The sequence below is a fragment of the Mercenaria mercenaria genome, chromosome 12 (genome assembly GCF_021730395.1).
Source record: "Mercenaria mercenaria strain notata chromosome 12, MADL_Memer_1, whole genome shotgun sequence".
Lineage (NCBI taxonomy): Eukaryota > Metazoa > Mollusca > Bivalvia > Venerida > Veneridae > Mercenaria > Mercenaria mercenaria.
In genome coordinates, this window is record NC_069372.1 from 23,322,074 (window position 1) to 23,334,496 (window position 12,423).

At 37.1% G+C, this 12,423-nt stretch overlaps 1 protein-coding gene across 2 annotated transcripts in view; it reads right to left on the minus strand.

Annotated features, from left to right (window-relative positions):
- Positions 1–12,423, minus strand: part of LOC123534324 (kinase suppressor of Ras 2-like) — a 58,315-nt gene that overhangs the window by 42,443 nt on the left and 3,449 nt on the right. Inside the window, exons 2-11 of one of the 2 annotated variants that reach the window (XM_053519440.1) lie at positions 11,003–11,143; positions 9,312–9,462; positions 8,246–8,489; positions 7,821–7,991; positions 6,906–7,105; positions 4,685–4,745; positions 3,697–3,780; positions 2,804–2,898; positions 2,404–2,475; positions 1,619–1,831 (exon numbers count right to left, since the gene is read on the minus strand). In XM_053519440.1, the coding sequence (XP_053375415.1) occupies positions 1,619–1,831; positions 2,404–2,475; positions 2,804–2,898; positions 3,697–3,780; positions 4,685–4,745; positions 6,906–7,105; positions 7,821–7,991; positions 8,246–8,489; positions 9,312–9,462; positions 11,003–11,143 (1,432 nt within the window). The remainder of the gene's footprint in view (positions 1–1,618; positions 1,832–2,403; positions 2,476–2,803; positions 2,899–3,696; positions 3,781–4,684; positions 4,746–6,905; positions 7,106–7,820; positions 7,992–8,245; positions 8,490–9,311; positions 9,463–11,002; positions 11,144–12,423) is intronic. The other variant, XM_053519441.1, reaches the window with a different exon arrangement.

The following is a 12,423-nucleotide window of genomic DNA, read 5'->3' on the forward strand; positions in this document are numbered from 1 at the left end:
AGCAAAAATGTATGGCTTTTTTCACGATTTTGAATTCAAATTTTTTGCTGTTTTAAAACAGTTTTGCTGATTTGTATGTATATTTTGGTTATTAAACCAACAGTTATACTGTTGAATAACTACTGAAATGCAAATCATTAATATTTCACACACAAAAACATCTTTATATAGATTTTGGTAATTTGCAAATTTTCCCAATTAAGACAATTTTCGAGAGCATTTTCCCAATTCCACTGGTGTTGGTGGCATTCCCAAAATTATGAAACAAGAAAGTCATTGACCCTGAAGTGCTCACCTGAGTATAAAGCTTTGTGTTTGCATAATGCAATGGTACAAGTATTGATACGTTTCTTCTATGTACGTCGTCACATACATTCTTTAGCCTAGGGCAATAGTTAGACAGTACAACTCTGATATCAAACAACAAAAATCAAGACTCTAGCTATTATAGATTCAGAGAAGAAGATGCATGTGGTCCAAGTTTGAAGCTTAAATCTTCAAAAATGTTAAAGTAGGTCACTAGGTCAATGTCAAGGTCAAAGTTTATTTCGGTACACAAACCTATGCATATGGTCCAAATTTGAAGGCTGTAGCTACAGAAATGTGAAAGTAGGTCACTAAGTAAAAACCAAGGTCAACTCATGTCAAGGTTCATCTCGGTACACAAAACTATGCATGTTGTCCAAATTTGAAGGCTGTAGCTTGAGAAATGTGGAAGTAGGTCACTAGGTAAAAATCAAGGTCAAATTTCATTTTCGGAACACAAACCTATGCAAGAGGTCCAAATCGAAGTCTGTACCTTCAAAACTGTGAAAGTAGGTCTCTAGGTCAATGTCAAGGTCAAAGTTTATTTCGGTACACAAATCTATGCATGTGGTCCAAATTTGAAGGCTGTAGCTACAGAAATGCAAAAGTAGGCCACTAGGTCAAGATAAAGCTCAACTCATGTCAAGGTTCATCTGGCCACTCAAAACTGCACATGTGGTCCGAATTTGAATCTTGTAGGATATGGACAAGAAGGTTTTTTAAAGTTTTTCCCTATATAAGTCTATATAAACCATGTGACCCCCGGGCCTGGGCCATATTTGACCCTAGGGGGATAATTTTAACACATTTGGTAAAGAACCACTAGAGGATGCTACATTACAAATATCAAAGCCCTAGGTTTTGTGGTTTTAGACAAGAAGATTTTTAAAGTTTTTCCTATTATATAAGTCCATGTTAAACTTGACGCCCCCGGGAGCAGGGCCTCTTTTCACCCTAGGGGCATAATTTGAACAATCTTAGTAGACAACCATAAGGCAATGCTACATACCAAATATCAAAGCCCTAGGCCCTGTGGTTTTCGACAAGAAGATTTTTTCAGTTTTTCCTTTCGGTTGCCATGGCAACCAGAGTTCTGCTTGGAATTAAATTCTTTGAACAGTTATGAAAGGGGGCCACCCATGGATCCTTCCTGTGAAGTTTGTTGTAATTCTGCCCAGTGGTTTTCAAGAAGATTTTTTTAGCAATTGTTGATGGACACACAATGCACGACAGACACTGAGCGGTCACAAAAGCTCACCATGAGCCTTTGGCTCAGATGAGCTAAAACGGCCCATGACAATAAAATGCATACCTGGAAACTGGAATGAGTGTATTTGCTGTACATGAGGTGATGGATAAGGTGATGGCGAGGTGTACGTTCCCGACGACATGCCGTGCGGGATCGGTGAGGAATGTGTGGATGAGTTAGATGAGGAAGCTGAACTCGAGTCTGGCACCGGGAACGCTGGCAACACGTGCTTTCCATGACGCTGTAACTCGGGCGTTCTTCTCGGATTTGAGGCACCTATATAATGAAAATATATATTAATTTCTTATGAGCAATCAAAATGTTGTTAATCAGTCTTATTTAAAACTTCCAACAACTTACATAAATTACAAGACCTACAGAAAGTGCTTAGTGTGGAAAGCATTGTAACTAAAGTACACACACATTAGACAGCACACACACACAATTAACAGCACACACACACACACACACACACACACACACACAAACAGCACAGGTGTTTAAATGTGACCATATCTTAAACAATCAAAAAAAGTTTCAAAGCTATAACTCTTAAAGTATTCAAGTAAAGTGAGCCTTAACAATAATGGGTCAAAATGCCAAAAACATGCAAGAGAAAGTTATAGTTCTTGGCCAATTTACTCAACTTGTAATGATATACAGACTTGCAAAGTTTCAAATCTATTGCTCAGATAGTATTCAAGAAAAAGAATCTCTAGAACAAGAAATTCTTGGGACTGACTAAACTACTGTGCAATTCCTTTCATCCACCTACACCAAAAACACTCATTTAAAACATATAGAAGCAATATCTTTATAAACTGCTCACACGGTGCTATACAGCTTACGCTTTTTAGGCTTCTTTAACATGGTAGTAATTTCATGCAAGAAGGAATGGGAGTGTCTTCTCTCTGGATAGACTAAAAAGCACAGCTAAATATTTCATGAAGAACTTAGGAAAAAGGAATTTTTAAAGTTTAATCCCCATTTGTACCAATGTTTTAACTATTTTGAAATCTGGTCTAAATACTATAATATTGTCTATCCAGCTAGTGAAATTAAGTGCCATACTAAAAATCTTCAGTACCAATCTCCTAAAATCTGATTAATTTCAAAATTAAGCTGTTTGAAACAAAAAAGTTAACATTTCGTACCAGATGTAGGAAGGCAAGTCAAAAATTTATTTTACTAGATGTGTTTACGTTTGTGAAATGTAAGAAATATTTTATTTACTCAACATGTACAAACCTTCAAAGTATGTTTTGTTGGCCAAGTTGACCATTTCATCTGAAAGACCGCAGCTTGGAGCTTCTCTATGTACACAATCTTTATGACACTTAAATCTGAAACAATATATGTATTAAAGAAGTTTATATGAAAATATTATTTCCCATATAAATTACATAATGAATATTAACCTTCAGCCTGTTTGCAGACAGTGATTTTGCCTTTGCGACCAGTGCAGCCAAACCAAGATCAGCTTGCACTGACATGCAGGCTGATCACGGTCTGCGCTGTTGGCTATTCAGTCAGTAAATTTTCAGTGAACACCCCTTCGAATAATAAATGGTACTGCCAAAACTGGATGATGGACCATAGTCCATTTTAGAAATTTAGCAGATTAAAGGTTAAGTAAATACACATGAACAGGATATATAACTTTAAACAACTTAACTTTGTTTTCCATTCATGTACTGTAAAACCCTAATATTCATGTTCAACTGACTGTGTATTAGTAATAACAAACTTGAAGTGGTTTCAGTGCCCGCCCTGGCCATTTACTGGCTGTAGCCAAATAAAGAAAGAGTTGTAAAAACTATACAAAAATACGTTTAAAATTGCAAAACGGACAATCAAATTTGTAGCCAAATTGAAAAATTTGTAGCCAAAGTGGCATTTTATTAGCCATTGGCTACAATGGCTAATGGCAGAGCAGGCCCTGTAAGGTTTAGTTAACACTATCCAAGGTTTTATATACTGATGGCTGAACAGAAAACTGTCATAACTCCTTCAGTATTTGATATGGATAATAGTAGTTTTCCATCCAACTCTCAATATCCTATATAGAATTAATCTGTTTATATTTCTATGGCATCGTCATCAGTTCATACATTGTGTATATCAGTAAAATTACCACTTACTTGCAATATTTACATTGTTTTCCTCTAAAAATAGTTTTACCACAAACATCACAGGTACTCCCGAACAATAATTTTGTGATTAATCTGAAATGTAAAAGAGAAATTCTCAGGTACTAAGAATGCTAGCTTTATCAGCTAATTTTTTATGTGAAATCATTAATATTAGTGGGAGGCTATTTTTAGTGGATTTTATGGTTGAGTCAATGTTTAGTGAAAACTTTATAAAAACTACTCAAGTTACAGAATGGACTCAATTTCACAAGTTTTAGTAATTCAAGGGCCACAACTCCTGAGCCAATAGGTCAATCCGGATTGTTATCGACCTTAGCCAAAATATTATACCCCAAAACATTATGACTCGGACTAGTGAACACTGCATAAGAACTACACGTAAGAGAGCAGACACTTGTCAATTTTTGTAATTTTGAGTATTTCATGGGCCTTAACTCATGACAGGCTTGAAGAATGAAGCTGGTTATCAGACATGGCTGAGATACTATGCCTACAAACATTATGACCAAGTTTGGTGAACACTGACTCAACGGATGAGACTTGCTGAAGTTAGATAGCGAACAACTTCTGTGGACACTATCCATCCGCTGCCAACTGCCTTGGCACCCATAATACAACCCATTTCAGTAGTAAATAAAAGCTATTTCTGTTGAGTATATTTATTCACATAAGCTCCTGCAACATGGCAAGCCTACTGATGTCACTCAATCATGTTGTGAGCCACGCCATGAGAAAACCAACAATGTGGCTTTGCGACCAGCATGGATGCAGACCAGCCTGCGCATCCGCGCAGTCTGGTCAGGATCCATGCTGTTTGCTAACAGTTTCTCTAATTACAATAGGCTTTGAAAGCAAACAGCATGGATCCTGACCAGACTCGCGGATGCGCAGGCTGGTCTGGATCCATGCTAGTCGCATAGCCACTAAGTTGATTTTCTCATGGCGCAGCTCTTGTAATGTGTACCTGTCAACTTACTTGTGGTTAATTTGATGTTTCATCACATGAGTCCCCATCAAACCTGGCACCATTAAAGTTCCTGAAAATACAAAATCAAAATATGTGATCACTGTGGTATTACTACTATTCAACAAACCACACGGAAATTTGTCATTTTTGAAAAGAGTGCAATAATGACAAATTAATTACTATGTGCATTAGAGCAAAGCACCATGAATTTTGCAAGTTCTAAAGCCTTTAAAAAGGGAATAAAACAAGAGGACCATGATGGTCCTGAATCGCTCACCTCTTCCCACATGACCCAGTTTTGAGTATGATATCGTTTTTTCTATTATTTGACATAGTGACCTAGTTTTTGAGCTCATGTGATCCAGTTTTGAACTTGACCTAGATATTATCAAGATAAAAATTCTGACCAATTTTCATGAAGATCCATCAAAAAATATGGTCTCTAGAGAGGTCACAAGGTTTTTCTATTATCTGACCTATTGACCTAGTTTTCGAAGGTACGTGACCCAGTTTTGAAATTTACCTAGATATCATCAAGGTGAACATTCTCACTAATTTTCATGAAGATCTCATGAAAAATATGGCCTCTAGAGAGGTCACAACGTTTTTCTATTTTTATACCTACTGGCCTAGTTTTTGACCGCACGTGACCCAGTTTCGAAACTGACCTAGATATCATCAAGGTGAACATTCAGATCAATTTTCATGAAGATCCATTGAAAAATATGGCCTCTAGAGAGGTCAAAAGATTTTAATAATTTTAGACCTACTGTCCTAGTTTTTGACCGCAGTTGACCCAGTTTCAAACCTGACCTAGATATCATCAAGATGAACAATCAGACCAACTTTCATACAGATCCCATGAAAAGTATGGCCTCTAGAGAGGTCACAAGGTTTTTTATTATTTGACCTACTGACCTAGTTTTTTAAGGCACGTGACCCAGTTTCAAACTTGACCTAGATATCATCAAGGTGAACATTCTGACCAATTTTCATGAAGATCCATTCAAGGGTATGGCCTCTAGAGAGGTCACAAGGTTTTTCTATTTCAAGACCTACTGACCTAGTTTTTGACCGCAGTTGACCCAGTTTCAAATCTGACCTATATATCATCAAGATAAACATTCAGACCAACTTTCATAAAGATCCCATAAAAAATATGACCAATTTTCATGAAGATCCATTCAAGGTTATGGCCTCTAGAGAGGTCACAAGGTTTTTTCATTATTGGACCTACTGACCTACTTTTTGAAGACATGTGACCCACTTTCGAACTTGATCTAGATATCATCAAGATGAACATTCTGACCAATTTTTATGAAGATCCATTCATAAGTATTGCCTCTAGAGAGGTCACAAGGTTTTTCTATTTTTAGACCTACTGGCCTAGTTTTTGACCGCATGTGACCCAGTTTCGAACTTGACCTAGATATCATCAAGATGAACATACAGACCAACTTTCATAAAGATCCCATGAAAAATATGGCCTTTAGAGAGGTCACAAGGTTTTTCTATTTTTAAACCTACTGACCTAGTTTTTGACCGCAAGTGACCCAGTTTCGAACCTGACCTATATATCATCAAGGTGAACATTCAGATCAATTTTCATGAAGATCCATTGAAAATATGGCCTCTAGAGAGGTCAAAAGATTTTAATAATTTTAGACCTACTGTCCTAGTTTTTGACCGCAGTTGACCCAGTTTCAAACTTGACCTAGATATCATTAGGATGAACAATCAGACCAACTTTCATAAAGATCCCATGAAAAATATGGCCTTTAGAGAGGTCACAAGGTTTTTCTATTTTTAGACCTACTGACCTAGTTTTTGAAGGCATGTGACCCAGTTTCGAACTTGACCTAGATATCATCAAGATGAACATTCTCACTAATTTTCATGAAGATCATTTGAAATATATGGCCTCTAGAGAGATCACAAGGTTTTTCTATTTTTAGACCTACTGACCTAGTTTTTGACCGCACGTGACCCAGTTTCGAACTTGACCTAGATATCATCAAGGCGAAAATTCTGACCAACTTTCATAAAGATCCCATGAAAAATGTGACCTCTAGAGTGGTCACAAGCAAAAGTTTACGCATGCACGGACAGATGGACACTGCGTGATCACAAAAGCTCACCTTGTCTCTTTGTGACAGGTGAGCTAAAAAGAGACACACATGCACTAAAAAACAGAAACAAAAACAGAAAAGTAATTAGTTTAAACTCTTACCATCCCCTAACTGGCCTTGTACATAAGGTGGTGAATGGATTGGTGAGTTGACTATAGGTGAAGCCGGACCCCGGCTGCTTCTACCCGTTTCATGCTCATTAGAAGGACGTCGTATAGCCAGGATGTCATGGCTACCGCTGATATTCACATAAGGATTACTGCCTAGATTCAGCTCTTTTATGTGCTTCTTCTTGCCAGACCTGATCATATACAATGAATGTGATTCATTTCAATATAATTTCGCCATTTTCAAATTGAAAATGCTTAAAACATTTGTTCTGATTCTTTCACTGGTTGTAGAGACAGATAGGAATATCCAGCTGGAGACTATTTATGAGGCAAAAAGAGCAGGACCTTTCACTGCCTTTCATTTATAACAATTGTGCATTTTGGTTTGTCCTTAATATGTACTACTTTCTTACAGCAACTTCAACGCTAATTTTTCAGTATCAATAGTATAATGCATCCGAAATTATAATACAGCAAACCAGGTTTATACAAAATTCCTAGTGTTAATATCCAAACAAACCTACCTGACCACGTCTATATTCTATCGACTGGGTCTACATCTTGTACTTTGTGAGCTAACATACCTGACTGGGACTATATCTTGTACTTTGTAGGCTGACTTACCTGGCTGGGTTCTGTACTTTGTGGGCTAACTCCACCTGACAGTATCTACATTTTGAACTTTTCTGACTGGGTCTATACCCTGTACTTCATGACCTAACTAATCTGCCTTGGTCTATATCCTCTCCTTTGTGAGATAACTTGTAAGCTTACTCACATGATAGGTCAGTATTCTGTACCTTAAGAGTAAATTTACTTGACTGGGTCTATATCCTGTACTTTGTAAGCTAACTAACCTGATGGGTCTGACTGGGTCTATGTTCTGTATTTTGTGAGTTAACCTACCTGACTGGGTCTATATCCTGCACTTTGTGAGCTAACTGAGACTCCTGGGACTTGCTTCTACTGATGGTAGGATATTCTGGGAATAACAACATCTTCTTCTGAGGTGGTGGGGTAATTGGATACTTTGTCTTTGGTGTCCGAACTGAAGGCGGAGTCGGTGGGGGAGTATACCTTCACAAAATAACATAATTACTGGATTTTATTATCCCTATGTCAACAATGGAAGGATTTTTCATTTTCAGGAAAACAATTGGTCTACCAGCAAACCAACTGAATTACGTGAGTAAAGTAAACTTGAAAATATACATTTAAACTGAGCCCTTAACACAAGAATCAGCATATGCTAGACAAATACACTGTGTAAATTACACAAAAAATTATTTTTGTAAGAAAAGAACAAATGATACAAGGCTGAAACTTTTTACCCTACTGAACGTAGTCTCTCATTGTGTGCATTATGCGCATGAGGCACCGGTGACGGAGGTGTACTGTGTGTCTGAGCTGGGGCACTCATTGTTGTAGAATTGTCTGACGATGACATAGATGATGTCGACGGTCGTGGACTTCTCCTTGCTATATAATCATATGACGATGTGGACTCTGGATTTGTCCAGTGCAGTTCAACATCACTGTCACCCGAGGTACTGTTACCGCCTGATAACTCCCGTTCTGCAACACAAGTTAAATATACTCACTGTCAACATTACATTGGTTTTATTCCAAACAGGAAATTAAAAGAACAGCTTACATTCAAGAGTTAGACAAACAATTTTTTCCAGTAAGCTCCTTAATAACAGTAACAAATGATTATTCTTTTCATTCAACAGACTGTTATGCTAAACAAGTAGCAGTACGAAAAAGGCTAGTTTATACTAATTTCTTTTAGGTCGATTGTGAAGCAAGTTCTACAACTTATATTAATCACTCTCGACACCTCATTCCTGATGGAATCCATCGCCATGAGGGTATGAGAGAAGAGAAGTTAGTTTTCCTTTTAATGCTGAGCGCCAAGCAAGGGAGCTACTGGTACCATATTTCACGTCTTTGGTATGACATGACCGTAGATCGAACCCACGACCTCCTGCACTCGCAACGGACGCTCAACCACTAGGCTATAGTGGCGGTCGAAAAATGCTGAAGCAATGAACCACACTGCGTAACAGAACAAGTGCGTTACGGCCTAAAATAAAATACTAGTATTTGTTTCCCCAACCACTACGTTGCAACAAAAATTGCTCCAACCCAAAATATTTTATCACATACATTACTTTTAAGGATGCGTGGTTATTACACTAAAAGAATTTTATTCACTTGGAATTGCTACTTTCAAATCAAACCATCTACAAACAAAACTGGATGCCTTCTTCACATGAGACTCCTAGCAAAGGATCAAACCCATTAAGTTATGCCGGGTGTGTGGTTCAAAGTCAGCAACTTAAACCACTTGGCCACATAGCAATATTAAACGATATGCATATGCAACACACATACCTGTAGCTATATTAAGGTTACGGAGAGAGAGGTTCAACCGTCTTGCATCTTCATTACTGGCATTATGTTTCAGTAGTTTTGTTTTTATATCTGTCTCTGATAGTTCCAACAGCGTGTACAGGCTCAAGTTTTCCTCTTCCTTCATCAAACCCTGAAAGATTCAAACACATTCTGTGATGATCATGATTTAGACTAAACCTTTTATATCTGATGTTTGAAAGATGAAATCAAATAAATTTTCAAAATATTGTTTCCTTTGGACATTATATTCATTATCTTTTTTTGAAAGCAAATGAAACTTAGTAAAAGAAGATAACCCTTTCATTTACAGTCTGTACCAACTTCGCTATTTTAGATATTTGTAAACTATCCTCAAGTATTTATAATATTATTCAGCATTATTCTGACATCAGAAAATTAATCTTCTCACATGCCGGGGTAAAATAACAGTTGCCGACAAATTTCAAAAGTGCAATTCAACATTCGAATGTTTTAGTTTTACAGCTATTTTAGATACAACAAGGAATCGGTAAAACCGAATGATGCTCCCGGATGCATGTGCTTGTCCCAATATGGGGAATATGGTATTAGAAACCAAAAAACATGGAGATAATAAAAAGAAGAAAATTGAATAAAGGGAGATATTAAAGCAAGGGACATTATCATTAAGTGTAATTTTTGCCTCTATCATTTTGTGAAGTTTCAATGAAATGCCATTAATACCTTTCAAGTAATGCTCCGGACAAGCCTTATTTTGTATAATAAAGAGAGATAATTCAAAAACTAGGTAAGGTTGAGTTATGATTCTTTGACACTGCACTTCCCGTCAATGGCCTCTATCATTTTGTGAAGTTTCAAAGAAATGCCATTAATACTTCTCAAGTAATGCTCCGGACAAGCCTTATTTTGTATAATAAAGGGAGATAATTCAAAAACTTGGTAAGGTAGAGTTATGGTTCTTTGACACTGCACTTCCTGTCAATAGCCTCTATCATTTTGTGAAGTTTCAATGAAATGTCATTAATACTTTTCAAGTAATACGCTGGACAAGCCTTATTTTGTATAATAAAGGAAGATAATTCAAAAACTAAGTAAGGTAGAGTTATGATTCTTTGACATTGCATTTTGTCTCAATAGCCTCTATGATTATGTGAAGTTTCAATCAAATGCCATTAATACTTTTCAAGTTATATTCTGGACAAAAGTGTCACGGATGGACTGACGGACGGACAAAGCGGCAACAATATGCTAGCCCTTAGGGGAGCATAAAAATAACAATTCCACATACTATTAAACTAAAACATCTTAAAAGCGCCCGCCCGCTTAGCTCAATAGGGAGAGCGCAGATCGACGCATCGCGGGGTCTTGAGTTCGATCCCCGGGTGGGGTGTATGTTCTCAGTGATGATTTGATGAAAGACATTGTGTCTGATATCATTCATCCTCCACCTCTGATTCATGTGGGGAAGTTGGCGATTACTTGCGGAGAACAGGTTTGTACTGGTTCAGAATCCAGGAACACTGGTTAAGTTAACTGCCCGCCATTACATAACTGAAATACTGTTGAAAAACAGTGTTAAACCCAAATGATACCATAACTGTATCCATGGCATACATCATATTTCATGTTTTTCCTGACATAATGCACAAAACTGTTTTACAACACATCGCAATCTGTTTCATTATAGATACCTTGATTGTATTTTCTGGCAAACCAACACAGGACAGCCATTGTTTTGTATTCGGGTACTCGACAAGTTCATCATGTAAGGCCTCACTGGTTATCTTGCTCTTGATAATAATCTGCTTGCTCACATACAACACAAGTTTGCCCTGAAATTACATAAATGTACATATACACAACATTTGTTTGCTACATCAAAATATCTTTCAAAGTGAACACCAAATGCAATATTTCTTTGAGTGATGTAGCCACAAGTGACATGTAAATTGTAACAGCTAGTGTTTACCGTAGATACCCATGTATAATGCGCACCCGTGTATAATGCGCACCCCCGATTTTGGCCCAAAATCCTGGGAAAAAAACATTTTTGGTCAATTTTGAGGTGGATGGAAAACGGAAGTAGAGTTTACATCGACACCGGTAATAAATTTCATCTCCGCGGCAGAGAGCAGCATCGGTCTCGCGGTACTATCGATTTTTGTTTTCTCGAACGTAAAACCAGTAAAATATTGTTTTATTTGTTGTTTTACCTTTTTAATGAATTATTTTGAATAAATAAACAGCAGCTGATTCAATATTTCGGAATGGTATCTTTCAAAATGACATGAGCTTCTCAATTCAAACCAATAACAAAAGGTGTGATAGTCTTTTTGTCACGATCAAATAGCCAGTAAATACCGGCAATTAACATGTCACCTCGTGTCAATTATGTTGTTCTCGGTTAAAGATAATTCTCCATCTTTAACTAGTATCATAATTTTTGTGATTTATTAACATTTCTTTCATCAAAATACTTTTAAATTTATATAAAAAAGAAAAATAAACCATTCAATTTTTTACGGAATGTAACGGCAATCTTAGATTTTAGCGGTGACAGTAAGCGCTGGGAGTAGTTTCCCTTTACCAAAATGGCGAACATCGGTAACAAACTTGTTTTGAAGATGGAAAATTGTCTATACCCGTGTATTAGGCGCACCCACGATTCGGGGGTGGTCCCGGGGGTCAAAAAACTGCGCATTATATATGGGTATCTACGGTAACAGTGTTCACACAATATTTTCACTCTGAGGCTGACCAATTTCCAATTCTGGGGGTTTTCAATGAAAACTGGGGGTGTAAGCACAAAATATGTTTGGACTCGCTGGACGTTTTCATTTGGAGTCCAAGTACTTACGTCAATGTAGCATGGTGTTGCCCTCAACATATTGTAACTTAGAAAACATGGACAACTGTTTTGAAATTTCTAAGGTTTAACCTTTTTTGGCACTGCTTTTCACAACTCTATGTCGTTAGTAGATGATTATAATGTAGATTAAACTTTAAAAAATTGTTATCTCTTTTCAATGAGTTTTAGAAAAAAAAAACACAAAAAAACTGAGGATTTAGAAACTTTGAATTTTTCATAACTCAGCAGATCGCCAAACGATAC